The sequence below is a fragment of the Neodiprion fabricii genome, chromosome 1, assembly GCF_021155785.1.
Source record: "Neodiprion fabricii isolate iyNeoFabr1 chromosome 1, iyNeoFabr1.1, whole genome shotgun sequence".
Lineage (NCBI taxonomy): Eukaryota > Metazoa > Arthropoda > Insecta > Hymenoptera > Diprionidae > Neodiprion > Neodiprion fabricii.
Window position 1 is genome coordinate 31,112,317 of NC_060239.1, and position 22,723 is coordinate 31,135,039.

Sequence of the window (22,723 nt, forward strand, 5' to 3'; positions counted from 1 at the left end):
CCCAGAGTCAAGGTAACAATTAACAATACGTATTTTATCTAATGATTGATAATTGAAGGTGGTACATTTGAAGCCGGATTTTTTTTTGCATGACATGCAATGCATAAATACGAAGCTAGGCAATAGTACTAATTAATTTAAAAACCGAAAAGCCAGTTTGCTAAATTAATAAGTGTTCTGTTTTTCTGTTTTGTTTTTCACAGATTTAAGCAGAGACTTCCGAGTAACTTTTCCATTTCTCGGCAACGTTGGTGAGTTTGCACGTGTTAGGTTATGGGTATTTCCCTGGGATTCCTCTGTCACGTGGCGTGGCGGTAACAATTGTTACACACATCTTCGATTTCTTAGCTGCATGGATAGACTCATTCGCGATCGCAACGTGCTTGACTCTCAGTCGAATCATTTCTTTTTTCGCAATTTAATTTACCGTAGCTTACTCAAAGTTAGAAATTTTACACGTTGCTAAAAGTGGAATGAGTATCGCGACAGGTAACTATCGCTTACTCGGCACTCGCGAGATCAAATTGTGTTTCATAACTGATGTAATAATCTACGTTTGAATTTACCGATGATGTCGTGTAAGTGATGGGTTCACCTGAGGTTTGAACGTATTCAATTATTCACAATAATGTTGAATCGATAAAATTCCAAAGTCTGGCATAACGTAACGTAATCAAATTGCATCTTATATTATATATCATTTTCAATCTTTTAACGTCCAACAAGTATTGATCAACTGCAGACTTAGCTCGCTTAGAAAAATGCTAATTGGCATACAGGATGTTTTTAATCAATTTTACAAAATGTTAATGTACCGATAGTCTGCCAACATTTACTAAAATAATACATACAACATTAGGGTTGGCAGAATACAACCATGATACTGTTTTCTGAGTAGGCAGACTACGATACACAAACGTTTTGCTCTCTACAGGTAACCAACAAAAATGTAAGTCAGTGACCACGGCGCAAATGAAGAAGAATGATGTGTGTTGGAAAAAATGGAGAATCGTTTAGATCGAATATAGGTAACCGGGTAGGTAGGTGGACGTTTTGGGATCCGTCGCGGGATTTATGCATGTGTGTGTGAGTCTCTCTTTTTCGTTGGGTGGTTTCGTTGGGAAATAGGCAAGGGTAGGAAGGTCGCGATCTACCGTGATGTTAATAACTTTTGTAATCCACAGCGTCAAACGATCACAGAAATTTTTTTTCCTAAACACTCCATATTCGAGTCACTCGACCATTTGCATGTAAGCATTTGAATATTAACGAGATTGAATTTTCCATTTCTTGTCACTCTGTAACCATTTTTCAATCGTTATTGAATTCAATTATTTAGTCACTACCGATCATTATTCCGTTCAATTGAACTCTGTGATCGTCTGAATGGGCAAAACGCAACTCTGGACCATCTATCGCGTTCCGTGGTACGCTAGATGGGGAGAGATGCTGAGCTCGAAGACTTCGCGTCGAAGAGGACCGCCGACCGTCACGCCACACAATAATGCATGCCCTTCTCCAACCTCCCTCCCAATTTCGATTTGTAATCTGAGAAGAACAATCCGCATAGCAATGTATCTAATTCAAAAAGATGCAGATGTGGATTGGGTTTCTACAGAATTTTTTGGACAAGTCCCAGATAATACAAATATTTTGACAGTTTAATCTTTCGCGCCTTAGTGCGCGTAGATTAATCACGAGAATTGGACGCAGCATTTTGCGCGTAAATTAATAACGGGAATCGGACACTGTTTTTACGCGGCGATTTTGTAAACAGTATATAAAAGAGTTACGCACTCTCGATTTGTTGATCTTTCAGCACTTCGGTCAATTTTTTGACGAATAATAAAGTTTTCAAATTCCATGCCGCCTTTTGCGCGTGGACTTGATACCTTTCAGTTATGAAAGAAGAGTGGCATTTGAAAACCGCTACTGAATGCGCAGGAACAAAAATCTTTGTCACGAAATTGATAATGTTTTTTATTCATCAATACAATTAATAATCGAAGTAACGAATATTAAGGCGAATATCATGTTGGATCCGACCTATTTATTCTCAGTTTGTGGACTTATTTGATTGTGCTAAACATACCTTCGTCTGTTTCAGCTAATAAAACATTTGTCTGTTTCAGTTAATCAAACCTTTTGTCTGTTTCAGCTGATAAAACATTTGTCTGTTTCAGCTGATAAAACATTTGTCTGTTTCAGCTGATAAAACATTTGTCTGTTTCAGCTAACCAAACATTTTATCTGTTTCAGCTAATCAAACTTTATGTCTGCTTCAGTTAATCAAACCTTTTGTCTGTTTCAGCTAATTAAACTCTCTGTCTATTTCAGCTGAACACACTTTTCTACGTTTCAGCTAATCAAACTTTCTCTCTCTTTCAGTTAATCTAACGTTTTGTTTGTTTCAGCTAATCAAACTTTCTCTCTTTTTCAGTTAATCTAACGTTTTGTTTGTTTCAGCTAATCAAACGCTTTGTCTGTTTCAGGTCATCAAACGTTCTGTCTATTTCAGCTAATCAAACCTTTTGTATGTTTCAGCTAATCAAACTTTGTCTCTTTCAGCTAATCAAACGTTCTGTCTGTTACAGCCAATTAAACCTTTTGCCTGTTTCAGCTAATCAAATCTTCTGTCTCTTTGAACTAATTAAATTGTCTTTTGTCGTTTATTATATTTTTTACTCATCTAAGCTAAGTATATTTTTGTCTGTATCGACATATGTCACTAATTATATTTTCGTCTGTTCCAGGTAACTGAGTTGTGTTGACTATACTGAAGAATGAACGTTTCATTTTTCAGGTTTGGGTTTGGTTTAGATCTGGTTGAGGGTCAGTCATCTTGTTTTCACCGATACATATATTTAGTGGTGTAGTTCAGAATCATCATGATTACAAAGTGTGGTAAAATTTATTCATCTATAGTTTTTTTGTAAATGGTTTTCCAGTATTTTATTGGGATCCTTTCAGTGTCAGAGTTTTTTTTCTCTCGAGTCGGTCATAGTTCATGTTCAGTTTGTATTTCACTGTAGAATTATACAGCTCTGTCGTATTTTGGTGGTTGTGCTTATTCTACTCCGATTTGTTTCTATTTCTTCAAAGATTTCTGCATCGTCATCCGATAGCTAAATACCAACGTCTTACAGTGATTCGAGTTTTCGATCTTGGCTTAGTTGTTGATTGTTTTGCGTATTCACCAGGTTCTCCATTTTAGTGACTACCTCGTACCTCATAAGAAAAAAAACCGTGCGCGAACATCCAAAGTCAATCGCCGTTCGCATATAAGATCAAAACAGTCACCCTTTATCCATAATTAAAACTGTCATCTTTCATCCATAATTAAAACTGTCATCTTCCATCCATAATTAAAACAGTCATGTTTCATCAATAATAAATAGTCAGCGGGTTACATGAACTTAAAAATGTCTAACAAACTGCGAATATACGCGAGAAGAAATTGATTGGGAAAAACAATTTACCATAATTAACATGTGAAAAAAAGACATTTGCAATTTTTCTAAGAACGTAAGATCGATCTTGCAAGTATTCTCCGTGGAGTGGGCCTACTGAGGATACCACGTAAAAAAAACGCGCCAGGTGCTCTACCGCTTGCAGTGGTGTGGAAACGAGCATATGTGAATTTATTTTCACTAGTCAAATACTAACATATTGTAGTTTTCTAAATGGCAGTTTCATTCTTGCGTAAATTTAACTCATTTTCAATTAAACTCATTCTTCGATAATGTATAATGCAGGTGGAATCGTGATACCTTCGGATTTCTTTAGTTTAGTCAGAGTGATTTCTTCAGTTTAGTCAGAATGAATTCCACGTAAATACATTTTTCTTTTTGATAAATTTCGATTCTGAATTAAAGTCAACAAGGTGCACATATCTTTGGCAATTTAGAGTTTGGCAATTCAACATCTTTCTCTCCGGCTTGACCTTTCGCAACCGATACAGTAAAATAATTGAATTGTAAAATTCGGAAATTTTACTCGTTACTCATTGAACAACTTGATGTTTCGGAGAAATTAGTACAATTTCATTTACCTATCCGGCATAGCATTCTCAGTATTTCTTTTTATAATCTTTTCAATTACAAGAATTCGTAAATTCATATTATTTTGACAGAGATATCGTAAATAATTGATGAGAATTTCATTATAAAGAATCCGGAAAATCCATCTTTCGGTCATATCAGTTGTCAGTTTCTGAGATCCTATATATAGTATTATTACAAAATTATATTATCTGGGTAATATTATTGTTAGGTGTTACCGGAAAAGTGCTGCAATTCCGGATAAAATAGTACGACTTTGTCGGGAATACATATTCTCACACACAAAATTCGTAACAATTAACACGCGCACTGCCATAAATGTATAATAAAGTGGACAGATATGAGTAATTATAATCTGGGCCACTTGATAATAAATTTCTGAACAGTCTTGTGTTTGGGGGTTAGAGGACAGAGTTGCAATTCAACCAGATAATATGAGTAGAAGTTGAAAAAAAAACCTTCATCATTTTTATATTTTTTCTCAATTACTTTTGTGATAATGATTGCCTGAGGTTCATCGGGGCTTGTTACAGCATGGACTCAAACATTAGTAACAATCGGGTATTACCTAATTTCCAAGAAATATTCACAAGTAGTATTTTTGTGTAGAACGGTCTAGCTTTTCCGCTGCAAATAAGCTTCACTTTTTAAAAACCACGGAAATCTAACGTCAGTGAAGAAATTATTTTTATATGTCGGCTGCATCTTCTTTCGGAATGAAGATATGAGCGTTGACTGACGATACATATTATTATCTTCAGTTAACGGTACGAGTTAAGTATTAAACATAGGTATGTACAGAAATTACATAAGGTACATATAGGCACATCTATACACTCCATCCCTTGATTAACATCTTCGACTATGTCTCCCATCCTTGGCACGAAAAAAAAGTTTCAAACTCTGTTAACAGTAAACCGGTGGAGTTAGATTGCCATTTCCAAATTTGGCTCAAATGAATTTGCGTAATTGAAAACTACGGCATCGTCATTCCATAGGCATAATAATATTCGACTCTTCGTTATCTGGATACACGCGGTGAGCGATGGTAAAATCAGTTAGTGTCGCATCTACTTGCCGACTGCTTACCAGATTGAGTTGCGCGTGTAGGGGAGGACGCAGAGGACGCTGCTTGACGGATCAGCATTCTTTACGTATTTTCAGTAAACGTCGTAGTTTACCCAATTGTAAAGCTGAGCTTACAAATAATAGTTGATCAAATTTCAATCAGAGATTCAACATGACGAATAGGTTTTTGGAACTAATTTTCGAACCGTCTGTAGACGGTAAGTGCATGTCGGTAACCAATTGGTACTCCACCGCATTTAATATCACTAAAGCAGTGGGTAATGCAGAGCATATTTGCTTACGGAAAGTTGCCGTTACTCCCATGTTCCACCTCGCTTTCTCCTAGTGCCTGGACTATTTTCGATTTCGCCACAAATAACGAATCACAGCGTAGATTAAGCAGCTGATGATCAGTCACGTCCACATCTGTTTTGAAGCATGTTTCTGGCTGTACTTAAACGACGCACAGTGGAATGCTAGTTAGATTTCCACGTCGATAAGTTTACAAGAGGTATAAAAAGAGAGGTTTATCTTGAATTCCAATTAGCAATTAACGAGAATTGATAGTTGGGCGATAGCGTAGCCGTACCTCTACTCAAATTCCTTAGGTAAAACAGCTATTTTCGTTACGTCGAGAAATTTACCTTCGACGGTTCACTTTTTCACACGTTACAAGTGTGTGATAATAGATAAGTAGCAGTCCAAGAGGTAAACAAGATCGTCAGATAGCCACAATTGAATGACCAAAGTCCAAAGTATAATCGCATAGAATACAAGTGGGGCACCACCGAATGCCGATACTTGTCTTGCGTTCTCATTAACGTAACCACCTGGTCTTCTCATTCTCGTGGTATTCCTGTAATTATTAGCGTTGAATTTAATATCTTGGTAATTTCTCACTTTCTTTAATCATGATTTTACCATTCGCAATTATAAGAAGAGGTATGGCGACATCTAGCTCTCTCAATGCAATTAAGCATATTACTGTCGTTGGCGGTGGGCTCATGGGCTCAGGGATTGCTCAGGTATGATATGAAGGCGAAACGAATGTTGATATCTACTTAGTTGAATTCAAATTGAAATTTCCAAAGTTAATTTGACCTCTTACATTACTAAAGTACGACATGCATTAAATTAATTTCTGGATTCTCACAGTGCAAATATGTTATTCCACTTCAGCCCTTAAATTTCTGTTCCAATTTTCTTGTCAGAAAGCCATTCTGTTGTCGAGAGAAAATAATACGAAATGATTTCAATCCCTGGCTAGACTGTGTGCAATAAGTTCACTCTCAGATTTCATACCTTCACAATTGCTCCTATTTACACCAGCAAATAGAATGTCTAATTTTTGTTCAAAATGATATTGTTGAATTATGCAGGTTGCAGCTCAATCAGGCCACCGAGTAACTTTGGTGGATATCAGTCCTGATGTGTTGAAGAAATCTCAAGATAGTATTCAGAAGAGCTTAAGTCGCGTAGCCAAGAAATTATATAAAGTAAGTGTATAAGAAGAAGCCATGTGAAATAATAATAATAAAATACTAATTACCAATTACAATTACACATTCTGTAAAAATGAATCAAAAATATATTTCCATAGGACAATCCTACTGAGGGTGAAAAATTGGTAAAGACTGCATTGGCCAGTATAGACGTTAGCACGGATCTTCAAGCAGCTGTGAAGACTACAGATCTTGTCATAGAAGCAATTGTGGAAAATCTGGAAGCTAAGCACAAACTTTTCGCTAGCATAGATGATGTGAGTTTGAATATCATTAAAAGTGAGCGAGTGTAAATCTTTTAATCCTTAATATCCAATCAGTGGGCATATCACCTACTTCTTGTAATTATCTGATATTTCAAGGTTGCTGATATCCAAGTGTAGATTCAGTGGCATTTATAAAAACTTAGAACCTATGTTTCATGTCAGATTCAAAATTTACTGATCATATCATTTACTGTTTTGTCTTACTGATTCTGAATCATCTTATTCTGTAATAAAAGAGGCGAATATGTAGTAGTCTTTGTTAAAACAGTTAGCATTATATTTATTTAGCAAGTTTATTATTTACATAGATCTTTTTCATGATATCAATAATTATAGGTTGCTCCTGCATCTACGATTTTCGCAAGCAATACGTCTTCTTTGTCGATTGGAGAAATTGCTTCAGTTACCAAGCGAAAGGACAGATTTGGCGGTCTTCATTTCTTCAATCCTGTACCTGTTATGAAATTGCTTGAGGTATGAGCATCACTTCTTCTTTTATCTGTAATGATCAGTAACTCCAATGATACCACTAGGTTATCTGGAAATCTGTTTTCGAATAACATAATTTTTTCTTGCAAAATCATGGCTAGCAAAAACAATCTTTTCACCTAGCTCATGAAAGGCTCATGTGTTTGATTGAATTAATATGACTTTATATCATTAGTTTCTATTCAGATTGAAAAACGGTAAAAAAATACCATGTTAAAACTGACCGAAATTGAAAATATTACAAATGTTTGTGTAAATTATAGGTCATTCGGATTCCGGAAACTTCAGATGAAACATATAACACTCTAATGGAATGGGGTAAGGCTATTGGTAAAACTTGTATCACTTGCAAAGATACTCCCGGATTTGTGGTCAACAGACTTCTGGTTCCTTATATGAGTGAAGCTGTACGCCTTTTGGAACGTGGTGAGTTTTTAAATTTATGAAAAATACTAAGTACACGTTTTAGACTTGCAAGAAAGTGTCTCGATACATTAGTAGTGATGAGAATCAATCGATAGTTTCAGTGATTCAAAAATTTGAGGTTAATATCCCCAATAGAATGGAATGAAGTTTATGATTGACTCTGTAAAACGTCTAGAGTTTACTAAAATGAGCCAACAACTGACATTCAATTTTGTTGTTACATGCATTGAAAAATAATGTCTTGCTATTAACGAGTAACAGTACGTAGACACAACAGAAATTCTGGAAATATGAAATAAATTCTGAATAATTTCTCATACAGGAGATGCATCTGCACGAGACATTGATATTGCAATGAAGCTGGGAGCCGGATATCCTATGGGTCCAATAGAACTTGCGGACTATGTTGGTCATGACACTACCAAGTCTATTCTTGATGGTTAGTTATTACCGTAAATACCTAATATAACTAAACTTCACCTTTACTGTGGTAAATCATTCAACCGCTAGTTGTTATAGGTATATCGAAATACTGATTAATACATACACTGTAACTTTACGAAATTTGTTATTCTTTCAGGTTGGCATAAGAAATTTCCAGATAATCCAGTATTCAAACCTACTGAAACCCTAAACAAGCTTGTAAAAGAAGGAAAATTGGGTGTTAAAACAGGAGAAGGATTCTATAAGTATAACAAGTAGTTAATTATAATCAAAGTGTTTCCAGATATCGATTATATACTCATTTAGCTGTCACGAGTATCACCTTACTGGAATGAAATCGGCGTTGCGAACGGGCCAATAATTTTGTAAACATACATATACGATATAGGTAAATCAACTTTATACGAGTTTTGAAATCATCAATTAATATTTTTTTATTGCTATTATCTGAGAATTTATACATAAATCCGTTGAAAACATCATTGTATAGTACAATAAATCATCTGTAATTGTTGAAAACAGCAAATGTTTTGAAAAAATGCTGACAATGCTCCAAACTGGGTGAACGCAAAGTCTCTGTTGACCATCACATCACATGCATTTTTCAATCACGACAAATTTCATAGCAGCCTGTTTTCACTTGAACCTACGACAGTCTAAACCAACCGCAATGTGGTCAAAGACAATTAGGCCTGCTTGTGACTTAGGTGAATTTGATGTGTCTTTTATCCGTGAAATGGTCTGTGAATTCTAAGACACCAAGTAATCTAAAATTTATTTAATATATCGGAGATGCGAGTATTTGCTGACGTTAAATTTATCATAATACTAGAGGCATAGATGCAATAAGTTATGATTAATAATGTCGATTTAATTAGAATTCAATTAAGATACATGGTAAAAATTCTTATCAAATCTATGACTCTGGTAATATTGGGTAACAAATTCCGTCTTGTTGAGGGCCTGCAATGATTTATTGCTAATTGATAGATCAAAGTTGATTAGGACGTAATTATAGTAGCTTTAAGGAGTGTTTCTTATCAAACGCAAGAACGTCCGATGAATGAGACACTTGGGTGATTTTTTCGATTAAGAACAAAAGTTTCCCTACTACATCGCAACGAGTTATTCAGAGTTCCGGGGAGATTCGTGGTTTCAATTTTAATTAACGGCTGTATAACTGTGATACTTTCCAGCGTTTGGACGTGCCAATGAGGCTCCTCCCTGACGTTAAAACAAATCAAAATTCGCCAGGAAACATTACTCGACCAAATGGTAAATATAAAAATGATCGGTCTTTACTTAAACCTGCCGCGTATTTATGTACAGGGAATGTGATAGTTCTGCGAACGCGAACGATGTCGTAAATCGGGAGGATCATTGCCAGGAAGGTCGTGATTCGCAACTTCTAAAGTTGTAGCAGTGTTCAACCGTCGCTCACTGATGTTTCAAAAAAAGTTCGTGACGAGGCACGACTTTACGAGTAGAGCACAGGCTATGATACAGATGGGAGGGGAGTGGATTCATTCCATGTTTGTTTGTCCGAGGGAGAGGGAAACCCGACGAGAGGGACTCGGTCTGCGAGTCGCAGAGTCTTAAAACATAATCTGTATTCCAAACAACGAGAAACAAGATTCACAACAATTCGCAATCACTTATCGCCTCTACATGCCGTAACATGAGAACAGCCATTTTTTTGTGTAAGTAGCTAAATTTTCGTAGTTCCCCAATACGTTAATCTCTAACTCGTGATCATCGATCGATATCACATAAATATGAGTTCTTGTGCCTTTGTACTTTCGTTCTACGCCAACGTCTTCGTACAAACAATTTATAATTGCGCCGGTTTTGCCTGTTTTCGCGCTCTTTGCTGAATCCGATTGATTCGCGCGTTTTATCATAAATTTCGTATTTACGTGTTGTGCTTTTACCTAAGCTATAGGTGACAGCTTTAGACTTATTAAAACGGAATACTGTAATCACCTTACATCCTCGTTATTTATTTGAATAATATTTCACTATGGTCGTTGTGTTCAATGCGATACTGCAGGGTTGATTATTTGAACATCGTTTGCTGTCTAAAATCACTCTGTACATAGATTATATGTTTCAATGTGAGTTCGGGCAACCCGCGGTCTGTTTCAACCAAATACATTAGTCACGTCTTAAACATAGCCGTATCTATTTGAGTTTTGGATTATCCCTGCGTTAGAGGTATGACCTATTTCACAATCATTACAGTAAATAAATTTCTCCGCAAGGATACCTAGCAGTTAGTGAAAATATGCTATTACGGCAGACACGTTTAGAATCGCGGCAAGGCTTGATCACTCCTACGTGCGTTAATTATATCTATAAACATAGGCTACTGTAAATTATAAATCGTTTCTCCGACGGATAGACAACAAATTAAAGTATCGTTACTACGTCTCAATTATCTTAACCTGATCCCACAATCTTGATGAATCTGTTAATTATTTCGATTATTATAATCCTTTTTCGTGCTGCTATCTATAGCAAATTCATTCATTATTATGATTCGTCCGTCAAGCCCGTTTAAAAATTGATACATGTACGTACGTGTGTGCAGTAAAAATCCGCGTTTATATTACTTCGTTCAATCAGTGTCGGATCTATATCCGAGTGTATATCAATCGGAGATCTTCAAGAATCCAGTCTAAGAATGGCTGCTTGAACACCGCGGCTAAAGAAATCACGGAAGGATATAATTATTATGCAGTTCAGTTAATGTCGATGAGCTTCGTCTAAGACCTGTCGTCGTCATATCGAAATAAAAATCCCACTGAGAGAATTTTATTTCGGTAGCAAGTCCACGGTTCTTTTTATCAACAATCTATTTATATAAATAATCTCACGGCATAATTGAACTGTACCAGTCGAATCCAATTGGTTGTTCAAGTTTACGATTTCGAGGTATGTACTATGTTAATAATCATCAAAAAACCGAATTTCACAGCAATCAGAGATCATATGACGAGAAACTTGACAATTATATAATTTATAATAGAATATAATGTACACGTAGACACATTATGTTCTTACAAAAAATTTTCGTAATTCAAAACTTCTACTGAAGATGTCGAATCGCATAGAGCGATGGAGTCCGGCATACACAATAGTATAATTATTGTTATTTTAATTAAAAATAATACTCACGTAGGTATGAATATTGAATGACGTGTTTTTGTACGCGTTGCAAAGCTTATTACATGGATATTTTGAGATCTAGAAATGCGATTAGAACGAAAGAGCGCAGCTAATTAATGACATGATGAATCAGTTTTGAATAATTCATGATTAGCTGTGCACAAATGTAGGATAACACTGTAGATTGTTATTAAGTTTATAATCTTATATGTGATGCATACACGGGAATCTGATGGGAATAGGTAATATTAATATGTCTTTATTGATATTTGTCCGCGTAGATATTGCAGTCGCTGCACATTATGATAATATAATAATTTGCAGCGTACATTTGAAAATCCATAGCATACAAGTATGAGGCAATTATGGAACATTCGTGTACGCCTGATCGTCGTTATAATTACCCATTAGTATGTACGCGAGTGTCAGCCAGATATTTCGTAACGCGTCAGCCGTGTCTGCGGGCAAGATAAATAAAATGTTGTAGACGTAGCATTATCGTTTCCTAGAAGAAAATGTATTTCAATTTGTTGGAAGTGTCGCAGAGACATTGCACTCACGGATCTTCATGCAGCCATTACCACAGCCACATCCACATTGATAATTAGGAAGAAATTTATGTGTTGCAAAAGTACTTTCGTAATGAAAAATACTGCAGGAAACGACTGCAGTCGTGTAATAAACGAGTCGCTAAGGTACTATAATAATGCTTGATTTCGTTACTTTTTGTAGTATATAAGGTAGCTGGAAGGTCGCGTAAAATGTGACAAGGTGTATTGGCCTATACGTATATTGTATAACAGCGTTCTTAAATTTGAGTCATTTTGTAAAACATGCATGTGGGTCAATTTTATTCAAAGTATTGCGTGTCTGGGTAAAGTAATATCAGTAATATCATGGCGAATTACCTCCTGCCAGGGCCGTGACGAATAATACGTGCCACATTACCGACTGCCTACTTCTTTTGAACTTACCACATTATACCTTTTTCAATTCATTGTAATTACGTTCAATCTACATTGAACGTATATATTTCCTGATTTTGTGGAACTTTTCCTATAAGAAATTGTATGATATGCCCATGTTTAGTAGCGTAATTAAAGATTATAATCGCAACATGTTTATACCAATAATAATAATGAAATATACTGCATCGGACGCGGATAGTGAGAATCAAGTTCTTGTCGATAATATTTGGATCACGATCAACTGGAATTTACTCAACGCTCCGCTATCAGGGACCCTGAAAGAAAATCGTGTCTCGAAAATGAATGAAAAGTCTAATTATTTTTTTGTAATTTCTCATAAGAATTTGATCACTTTCAAATAGTAATAGTTACAAAAGTTTGAGAAAAAGTAAACTATGCTAGCAATTGTAATATAAGGCATCTCCAAACATCGTCGTGTCAAACGATCACGATTTGTGGCATTTGGTGATTAGACAAATTTGAAAATTCCACGATGACTGCGCTTCGTCATTACGCACGCGCCGCGCCCACATATGGATTTATATCGAGTATTCCTGGATATCATCCGCGTCTACGTCACGTTCGGTAGACGACAAGGACAAAAAGAGGCACCGCAGTTTGATATAACGATCTCCGTAGAAATTATTTCTTTTATCTCTGATATTATGATCATGAATTTGAAATATGTGTATATCTTACAGTCATGTGGGAGATACAATATCGTGTTGTCAAAGTTATGCAACCACGTTATACCGATCCTAACGCTTCTGCTCACAATCAGATACTATACTGTTTTACAAAGATGCTGCACACGTGCTCTAAGCACGTGCTGATTAGCGTCATATGCTCGGTTACAAAGATGGCGATGAAAGCGTTGCCGAATAGCGCATGCATAGAACGTTGAGTAAGTAGCCGGAGTAAAGCGTAAACAACCGATGTTCAAGTTTATTACCGTTCCGTGACTGCTCAAAGAGCACGTCAAGAGTTATGGCGAAGCTCAAAAGAAGGAAGACAAAAAAATGATGTAACCGCTGCATATGTACAGCTGATTCGATGCGATAATGTTCGGATGACAGCTGAAAAACAATATAACTTTGGATATTTATAACATTACCAATATTTGTCACATTTTTCATGGGACAGGTGTTTGTTGCATTATTACCTTGATAAGGTGAAAATATAGCCTGACAAAGTTATATATTTATGATTAAACTTAATCGAAATATCACTGTAGTACCTGCAGACAAGATGCCACAAAATTTTTGTTAAATAAAGTGATTGCTGTTTGCTCTGTGTAATTCTAGTTGCCGCTCTAGTAGCTCATAGTCAGTATGGAAACTTTACGCAGTGAACTTTACACACACATATTAACAAGTGCCGAACTTTTATTTCTTTCAGATAGAATTGTTTTCCTGCTTAATAACTTTAGCCAGTATGGCTGTTCCGCAATCACCGTCAATGTCTGAACGGACACCATTTTCTCCTGGGAGATCTCGCCGGCGTAACAGACCGACAAAGTTTGAGTTTAAGTTAAATTGTCCTACATTGGAATATGACCTACCTATTGGAATGATTCCCTTTGAATCTCAGGTTGGAGGTCATGCGTTTGGAGATAAAAATGATACCATCGGTAATTAATTATTACTTATTATTTATTGATCATGCCTGAATATACTAGTGTCACTTATGAAGATTGTAAGTAAGGCACGATCATACTTTATTAATTCTGTACACTATCAGGCATGCTGAAGAGTGGAGATGGTCTCATCTATAAACCGATTGAAAAGCCTCTACTTGGTGAACGAGAAATTATGTTTTATGAAAAGCTGCAAGACACTACAGATCCCTTAATGCTTGAGCTCCGTCAATTCACCCCACAGTATTATGGAACAAAAGAACTAAAGCTTGGTGACAAATGTGAGATAATACTCGTAGCCTTGAATAGTAATTTATAGATAAGATATTGATGAAAGTGAGCCGCAATATCAGAGAATTTTAGAAAACTAGTATCGCCTTTGTGATAATAAAACATTATTCTATTAGATAACTTTATACTTTGTTTTGTAGATATTAAATTTCTGATACTAAAAGATTTGACCGAGGGAATGTCTGAACCATGCGTAATGGACGTAAAGATTGGTCGACGAACTTGGGATCCATTGGCCGGGCCGGCTAAAAGAGCTGGAGAGGAAAACAAATATGCCGAATCCAAGAATGAATACGGTTTTTGTATACCAGGATTCCAAGTGTGCAGACTCTCTACTGGTTTTATAAAAAAATATGACAGAGACTATGGCAAAAAACTAGATAAGCAAATGGTTGTCGAAGGTAATAGTTTCAAGATTTATTGTATAGATATACCTTGGTTATCACATGAGTTTAATTATGATTAACTTTTTGTTCGAAAAACATACCATTTTTTTATTTTTTATTTATTTTCAGCAATGGAATTATTCCTCAACGCCAAGCCAGGACAGCCACCGTGCCGCAATTTAATTATAAAATTACTATCTACACTGTGGAAAATTTTGGCCTTTTTTAGATTGCAAACTAAATTTAGGTTCTATTCAAGTTCCATATTACTTGCATACGATGCAAAACGTTTACGGCAACAATCTAGTCCTGTTAATGCTAAAACATCCAATAATAATGGTTCGCCAAATGCTAATAGTTACTTCAATTTATCTCCAATTGCGAGATCGCCGTCCTTGAAATTGAATGTTCGACCAGTGCTCTCTTTGGGCGATGCAGGATTTTCTGGCCAACTGACAGAGAGTGGGCCTGTTTTCGAGAAAACACTCAACAGTCACTCTCCAATCGCTACTCCAACGATGTCGCCAATTTTTATGAGAAGAAACAAAAGTAAATCAGTGAAACGATCCCACAGCCTCAAGAGAAGTGATAGTCTAAAAAGATCTGAATCCTTTCATCATCCTCCGAGTCCAAACAATTCACGAGAGCCTAGTTTAGTGAGAAATGACTCAAGCGGAAGGAGCATGAATATTGTCGTTGAAAAATTATGCCGTACACATTCTTACATAAACAATTTCGACAAAGATATTATTAAAATGAAAGAAGATTATGCGAATTTGCTCGATGAGCTCACTACAACCCCTGAAGAGAAGCAAAACTGGGTTCGAGTAAACATGATCGATTTTGCTCACGTTTTTCCTGCAGAGAACGATGGTTTGGATACTAATTATCTGGAGGGAATACAGAACCTAATTAAATTGTTGGAGAGTTTTTTGACACCAGAATGAGGTGTGCATATTACTATCACTATTTATTATTACACCCTGGTAATATGCATGTTCCGGATAAGCTAGCTTTATTCTCATTCTCCAATGCATGAAAAGTTAGTGTGATACGATCATAAGCTTATAAGTAACCTAAAAGGACCATTCATAACTCAAGTACTGTTATTAGTGTAAATTATATACACAGACTTTAGGGAATATATGAAATAAAATATTTTAATATATTTACTTGGCTTATATGCTTCGCTGTAATGTTTCGTCATATGCTGATAAGCAGTGTACCCGGCGTCAAGGAATTTCTGAAAAATCGAATAATGTCGGGAATTTTGATGCAGTTGGAAGAAATTTGGGAAGTGGTAGGAAATTTGGGTAGAGTTCTTGGAATTTTTGTGATTTCTTCCCTCAATATTGCTCTAAGGCAAATGTTCTATTGGTACGTAGTACATACATCTATAGACAGCAACTGCGTGCAATATAGTGCATACTTTGAAAAATGTAAAAGTTCTCCAACAACAGAGCACATGAAATTTGAGAGAGAATGACTATTTTAATTTACTACTAAAAATATTATCCGTAAAATTCAATGACCTTGCATGAGTAAAGTGAGTTCATTAGGTAATAGTGGTTGGAATGTCTCCTGAAAAAGATCAGTATTTTTATCAGGAACAGGGTAAAATATTAGGAAATTTGACATGCCATTAACGCGTCACCCTAAGTAAGTAATTTGAGTTTCTTCAAAATCCAATTTTTGCGATTCTGTGAGCGAAATAATGAAATTCGCAAATTGACCACACGTATTCACAAAATTACAATACATGAATTTAAAAAATTTTAATTATAACTCTTGATGTGGGTCATAATGCATAAAGTTTTGTTATACTCTTGTATTTGCAGTTAAGTTTTTTAATTCGCATTTAAGCGAAAATTTTTAATTCTTTACTACGTAAGTCAAAGTAAGTAATAAAAGGTTTATCTGTAAATATTTCTTCAACTGTTTCTAGTCAACTTGATGTTACAAGGAGATTTTATATAGAAATAATGCTTCACGATCGCAAATATCTAATTTGTAACAGCAAATACTTGGCGCAAATATAAGCACGTCTTTGACCTGAGATGCGCCCTCTCTAGACATAACCAAAAAATGCAGTCAGTGTGTCGGGTTCGAATGGCTTTGTTGTAAACTGTACTGACATCAACGATGGCACTGAATGAAATGAAAAACTGTCAGAAAAGTATGATGCCACTAAGGGAACCCAGAAGAAAGCGAAGGGTTCGACTTCGGCCACGTAAGCCATTCCCAATTAATATAGGTTCTGATAATGAATGGATCGTTTATACCGGCCACCTCGCCAACCTGGGAGTCTGTGTCACAGAACTGTACGATATCGAAGCTCTACATTCCATGGTAAGGAGTAACTGTCATAACAAGTAATAACCATCTTGAAATTGCTTTGAGATATAGAATACTCATTATTTATGTGTATTTGAATAATTTTTTTGCTCAATTCCGTTAACAGGCTTACTTTTAAATTCAGATAAAATAAAGTAGTGATTGAGCTATGATATATCTGAAACATTTGTGGTGCAGTAACAACTAATTTTTCATCAATTTTTACTATGTATAGGGTTTTTTTGGGAAGGGATCTCTATCGCGAAGTTATCCAAACTTTGAGAGGACTAGACGGCCAGTTGTGAGACACAGACAATGGGCTAGACGACAAGAATGGCTTGAACAAGCAAAACATCTAGCGGCTGAAGCTCTGGCAAAATCTATGGAAGAGGAAAAGTGGAAAAATACTGCAGATATCGACTCATCAAAAGAAATGGATGGCAAAAAAAAAACTTCTGGTAAGTAAAAACCTTGTCGAAACGGTATTCACGTACTGCTAACCCAAATATTAATCAAAAATAAATTATAAACTCCAAGTCATTTACATTTGAAAACGGGCATTTTACTTTAGAAATTTTATTATGCATTATGTGCTGCAATTTCATCTGATGTCAATGTTTCAGACAACAGTCATGCTCTTTCTTCATAGGTGAACATTGATACCCGATTTTTAAATGACCTTATCTTGTTACGTAATAGAAAGAAAAAAAGACGAAAAAAATAGTAGCACGAACAATTTGAACCAACGTCGACCTTACAAATCTTAATTTCAAATCGCTCAATCACAGGGATGACAGCAGCATTTGATGACAAATATCTAGAGTGCTTGCATCAGAATTATTTGCAAACAGAATATGAGGAGTTTACTACCAATCTGGGATTTTCCAGGTGCTACCCTTTCAATAACATTTATTATAATCAACAGTGTCAGAAGTTCAGGAGGCAAGTGCAGATGGACGTGCATCTGAAAATGAGAAGAATATTGTAAAAGATGATAGTGTACATGATTCAGGCGAGAAGACAGAACCTGCAGAAAAAAAACTTAGACTTGCAACTCAAGAAGTAGCCAGATCTTCTGAAAAAAGTGGAGATTGCTCAAATGAAGAAATGGATGACAAATGTGAGCAAAATCAAGTTGATAAAACAGTGTCAGTCACACAAATTCAGAATAACGATTCAAGTCCTATTCTATTTAAGAATATTGAAACACAAGACTCCCATAAAACTGCTGACAAATTGACATCTGTACCTGCAAAAGTAGATGAAGTTGTTCTTGACACCAGTGAAGAGGAAGATGAAGTATGTGAAATTTCACATGTTGAGACTACAGAATCCATGACACAAAATGTCTGTGGTGATGCAGATATTATGGTATTAAATGATGAGAAAATGTCAACAAGTTTAGATGAAAAAAACTGTTGTGAAATTGAAAATGAGACGAATGTGGAAGATGACCACGAAATGTTGGAGAGAGAATTGTTAGTTTTACCTGACAGTGACTCTGACACCGAAAATTATTTGAATAACGTGAAACCAACAGTTGAGAAGGAAGGTTTTCCTGTTAGAGAAGTAATGTATCTCACATTTGAAGAGACATTTTTTCTGATGTTTGGATTGGGCTGCCTACAAGTTATCGACTTTGATGGTAATTCGTTGAGTATTTTGGATGCGTGGAATCACTTCTGCCATGTGCAAAGTGACTTTGTACAAAAATATGTTGTATATCATTACTTTCGGAGTAAGGGCTGGGTGGTTAAGTCTGGCTTGAAGTATGGCGGCGATTTCTGTAAGTAGCATTTATAAATTATGCATGTAATAAATAAATTTTTTTTTAAATTTATGTTTATATGAAAATAAATCATAGTAGTCGGGAATTTTTATTTTAGTTAGAATTTTTCTGTTTCTTAATCTTGATGTTATTGAAGTAAGAACTTGGGTCAAGATCGTGGACGATGGAAAATATTTTAAAATCAATACAATTGATCCTATTGCAGTGCTGTACAAACAAGGGCCTCCATTTTATCATGCATCGTATATCGTGATTGTGGAAGTGTTAGATGCAGATACCTTGACCACAGATGACAAGAAAACAACACGCAAAATGACTTGGAAAAAATTATATGGCCTTGATAGATTATCCGAAACTGCTGCTAAGGTAGTGGGGTGTGTTCATTCAATATTAGTTTTGCATGTCAGTGCAAACTTATTGCTCATTTTGTATATAATTCCAACATCAGTAAAATATTGAAGATTATTTTGTATTTTATTCTGATCCAATATCAAGAGATAAAATAGTGTCGTCTCCTTACGTGAGTTCATTACTTTGCAGGAAATATTATTTGCCAAAGTCCTTTGGCCATCAAAAATTCCAAGAAGTGAAATCCCTTCCACCCCGGAACTCTTGTGCGAATTTATGGTGCAAGAGTTACTTTATAGGAGATGGATTCCGAAACAAAATAGAGAGGAAATTGATTTAGAGGATGAAAATGATGATTTAGAGTAATGAGAATAATTTTTACATACAATCTTTAAATTTCACGATTTATTGCTAATTATTCCTAACGAGCCACGCATAGTCCATAGTTGACTTGAGATCACTTCGTAGTTTTCTTGTTTTTATATATACATAAACAACGCGATTTGAGAATATGAAAGATGTTTTGTTCAAAGTTACAAAGTAATTACAAATTCTGTCGGCAAATTATACTGATAACAATACAATTATTTACATATTAGACCCTATTCTGTTGGTACCCACTGGTGCTCTGGAACCTTTGCCAATACCTGTTCTTCTGTATTCACTTCTTTCAGCCAGATACTCTTGTTTACATTCTTCGACAAACTCTGGATTATTGAACCATTTTGTCAAACATTCTTTCATTTCACTATTTTCGTTCCGGCACTTCGTTACCATTAAGAAACCAGTACTAGAACAGCATTTGCTGAAAGCTGAAAAAAGATAAATTATTACAAAATAATCAATCAAAGTAAATGCGATATAACTGTGTAAAAAATTGCTGAGCTTTTTTAAAAAAAATTAACTTTATGTATAGCGTGTTATGTGTGACGAACCTACCTTCAACTTCTTTGACGCACTTTTCCTTCCTCGATCGTTCACGTACTCTTTTGGGTATAAGAACTTGTAATTCTAGTTTTCTCAAAGACAAGTCATCAGGATTACCTGTAAGAAAATGCATATCTCGTTCCACAAACCATTACAAACTGAACTAACCTCAACACTTTATCTGATTCGTGAAATTTATGTACAAAGTATGCTTTGAAGTAAATTGATAACCATTTATTTACAAGTATGATAATAATCGCTACGTTAATTATATATTGCGGCGATAATTACCCACTCCGTGAGGTCCACCTGTGTAATTTTTTGAAGGTACGTGTTTCTCTGCCATTTCTTCTCCCTTTCCTTTCGATCGTACTGATCACAGCAATCATAGCTTTTGATTTCCTCCGATAGGCACTGCATAGTGCACTGAACTGCTTTGATTGGTTGATCCCCGTAGCCGGTCGGTACCCACCATGCATTTCGGTGATTCTGCATATTTTCCAACATTTTCAGATTGTCATTCTTCCAGAATTGAAAGGATTGTTTATTTCAGTCGATCGAAAATTAAGTAGTTAACTACGGACGGGATTTGAATCTAGAATTAACCTTCTGAAGTAGGTAAGTATGCTCTAGTTGTATAATAACATTTGCATTTAACAAACGCCTTAAACATGACCGGATTTTGACAATCGGGCAACTAACCTCAATTCTCCGTTTACAGAACACCATTGTTCATTCATACAATTTGATTCTGTTTTTTCCCGAAAAATGAATCTAATCTGTCCGAATCGATTCGTTACAATACTTATTCCTATCATTGCGTTTAATTTATAGAGGAAATGGACCGTCTGTTACGGTTAGGAGGCGGTATGCCAGGTCTGAATCAAGGACCCCCACCATCGGATGCTCCTGTAGTAGATACTGCTGAGCAGGTAAATAACATTTCCATCTAAGCAATGTCATAAAAAAATATTTTTGTTATGAATGTAAAAGATTTATGACTTAATTGTACTCAGTTATATTCCATGATGGTGAGATTACCCTTTCTGAATCATAACTCAGATAGTTTCAAACTAATTACTTTATCCCAGGTATACATATCTTCACTGGCTTTACTCAAAATGTTGAAACATGGACGCGCAGGTGTACCCATGGAAGTTATGGGATTAATGTTGGGTGAATTTGTAGACGACTATACAGTCCGAGTCATTGACGTGTTTGCCATGCCGCAAACAGGAACTGTAAGATGTTTATTATATTAAAAATGTTCATCACGTAAGATGAGTCTGTAAACAAAGGTTACAGTGGGTCTGTTCTAGACTCACTTTGTAATAATTAAGTTGTTGATTATTGCTATAAATAAAATTATTTGATAATAAGTAGAAACTATTTTAATACATAGGGCAACGTTTTTGATGATATCCTAAATATATGTCTTTTTTGATAAGGGCGTTAGCGTTGAGGCTGTTGATCCAGTATTCCAAGCCAAGATGTTGGATATGTTGAAACAGACTGGACGACCTGAGATGGTAGTTGGATGGTACCATTCGCACCCTGGTTTTGGCTGTTGGCTTTCAGGAGTTGATATTAATACTCAGCAGTCATTTGAAGCACTGAGTGAACGTGCTGTGGCTGTTGTCATCGATCCTATTCAATCTGTGAAAGGCAAGGTCGTTATTGATGCTTTCCGATTAATTAATCCCAATATGATGGTAAGTTTATTTGCAACAAAATATGATATAATTGTGCAATAAAAAATGAGCCATTATCTGTATAACAGACACTTATTAATAGCGGACAAGATATCCAGTCCCAAGGGTGTCCGCTATTGTCAAGTTTCACTGTAATTACGAAAGTTGAATTATAATCCATATACTAATTAATTTTATAACAATTTGAAAACATACTAATATCTGATGCGAAAAATGCTGACCAAGTGTATGGCAGATTTGATTTTGCAATGTCAATTCTATACTTACATTATTTACGTATAGGTCTTGGGGCAAGAACCTCGCCAGACTACATCCAATTTGGGTCATCTGCAAAAGCCATCAGTGCAAGCGTTAATTCACGGATTAAATCGTCACTACTATAGCATTAGTATAAACTATCGTAAAAATGAACTGGAGCAGAAGATGCTCCTCAATTTGCATAAAAAATCATGGATGGATGGTCTCACGCTTGCTGAATACTCAGAACATGGAAAACTTAATGAAGGAATTGTTTCCGACATGTTGGAGTTAGCCAAAAATTATAATAAGGTACACATTCTCTCTTTATTGCATCTAAAGCATTTGATCTGCAATGAAACATCTTGTGAAATGTTAGCCGAATGATCTCGAATTTAGCTATGATTGATTGAATTTATTACTTCTTAGGCATTAGAAGACGAAGAAAAGATGACACCAGAGCAGCTGGCAATAAAAAATGTCGGAAAACAAGATCCAAAACGGCATCTTGAAGAAAAAGTCGATACACTAATGACTACAAATATTGTGCAATGCCTCGGTGCTATGCTTGATACTGTGGTGTTCAAGTGATGTTTTCTCATTATATAATTTACCTACGAAAATTGAACATAAAACCGTCTTTTTAAAATAAAATGAAAACAGTAAAATTG

At 35.6% G+C, this 22,723-nt stretch overlaps 5 protein-coding genes across 13 annotated transcripts; 4 read left to right on the top strand and 1 right to left on the bottom strand.

Annotated features, from left to right (window-relative positions):
• Positions 1-5,756: 5,756 nt before the first annotated feature.
• Positions 5,757-8,782, top strand: LOC124183402 (hydroxyacyl-coenzyme A dehydrogenase, mitochondrial-like). 2 transcript variants are annotated; one of them, XM_046571865.1, is made up of 8 exons: positions 5,758-5,987; positions 6,067-6,154; positions 6,509-6,625; positions 6,730-6,888; positions 7,234-7,371; positions 7,650-7,812; positions 8,135-8,251; positions 8,393-8,782. In XM_046571865.1, exons 2-8 carry the CDS (start codon positions 6,074-6,076, stop codon positions 8,512-8,514), a joined length of 897 nt encoding a protein of 298 aa, XP_046427821.1. In that variant the 5' UTR covers positions 5,758-5,987; positions 6,067-6,073; the 3' UTR covers positions 8,515-8,782. The 2 variants fall into 2 exon arrangements, with proteins under 2 accessions (XP_046427811.1, XP_046427821.1); XM_046571855.1 differs by having other exon boundaries at positions 5,757-6,154.
• Positions 8,783-9,691: 909 nt separating this feature from the next.
• LOC124183373 (inositol polyphosphate multikinase) lies at positions 9,692-15,873 on the top strand. 4 transcript variants are annotated; one of them, XM_046571793.1, is made up of 5 exons: positions 9,692-9,956; positions 13,791-14,022; positions 14,133-14,309; positions 14,460-14,720; positions 14,835-15,873. In XM_046571793.1, exons 2-5 carry the CDS (start codon positions 13,827-13,829, stop codon positions 15,650-15,652), a joined length of 1,452 nt encoding a protein of 483 aa, XP_046427749.1. In that variant the 5' UTR covers positions 9,692-9,956; positions 13,791-13,826; the 3' UTR covers positions 15,653-15,873. The 4 variants fall into 4 exon arrangements, with proteins under 4 accessions (XP_046427749.1, XP_046427766.1, XP_046427774.1 ...); XM_046571810.1 differs by lacking the exon at positions 9,692-9,956 and adding an exon at positions 10,554-11,190; XM_046571818.1 differs by lacking the exon at positions 9,692-9,956 and adding an exon at positions 12,101-12,119.
• Positions 15,874-16,323: 450 nt separating this feature from the next.
• On the top strand, positions 16,324-20,340 carry LOC124183353 (tRNA-splicing endonuclease subunit Sen2). Of its 2 annotated transcripts, none has more exons than XM_046571766.1 (5): positions 16,324-17,054; positions 17,275-17,497; positions 17,965-18,825; positions 19,034-19,202; positions 19,369-20,340. In XM_046571766.1, exons 1-5 carry the CDS (start codon positions 16,848-16,850, stop codon positions 19,514-19,516), a joined length of 1,608 nt encoding a protein of 535 aa, XP_046427722.1. In that variant the 5' UTR covers positions 16,324-16,847; the 3' UTR covers positions 19,517-20,340. The 2 variants fall into 2 exon arrangements, with proteins under 2 accessions (XP_046427722.1, XP_046427713.1); XM_046571757.1 differs by having other exon boundaries at positions 19,034-19,194.
• LOC124183414 (COX assembly mitochondrial protein homolog) lies at positions 19,560-20,858 on the bottom strand. 3 transcript variants are annotated; one of them, XM_046571874.1, is made up of 4 exons: positions 20,806-20,858; positions 20,399-20,592; positions 20,116-20,220; positions 19,560-19,988 (listed from the first exon to the last, which is right to left on the bottom strand). In XM_046571874.1, exons 1-4 carry the CDS (start codon positions 20,841-20,843, stop codon positions 19,765-19,767), a joined length of 561 nt encoding a protein of 186 aa, XP_046427830.1. In that variant the 5' UTR covers positions 20,844-20,858; the 3' UTR covers positions 19,560-19,764. The 3 variants fall into 3 exon arrangements, with proteins under 3 accessions (XP_046427830.1, XP_046427839.1, XP_046427848.1); XM_046571883.1 differs by lacking the exon at positions 20,806-20,858 and having other exon boundaries at positions 20,395-20,543; XM_046571892.1 differs by lacking the exon at positions 20,806-20,858 and having other exon boundaries at positions 20,413-20,525.
• Positions 20,568-22,720, top strand: LOC124183392 (26S proteasome non-ATPase regulatory subunit 14). 2 transcript variants are annotated; one of them, XM_046571832.1, is made up of 6 exons: positions 20,568-20,721; positions 20,938-21,035; positions 21,195-21,344; positions 21,552-21,815; positions 22,098-22,364; positions 22,482-22,720. In XM_046571832.1, exons 2-6 carry the CDS (start codon positions 20,943-20,945, stop codon positions 22,641-22,643), a joined length of 936 nt encoding a protein of 311 aa, XP_046427788.1. In that variant the 5' UTR covers positions 20,568-20,721; positions 20,938-20,942; the 3' UTR covers positions 22,644-22,720. The 2 variants fall into 2 exon arrangements, with proteins under 2 accessions (XP_046427788.1, XP_046427798.1); XM_046571842.1 differs by having other exon boundaries at positions 20,584-20,717.
• Positions 22,721-22,723: the final 3 nt, after the last annotated feature.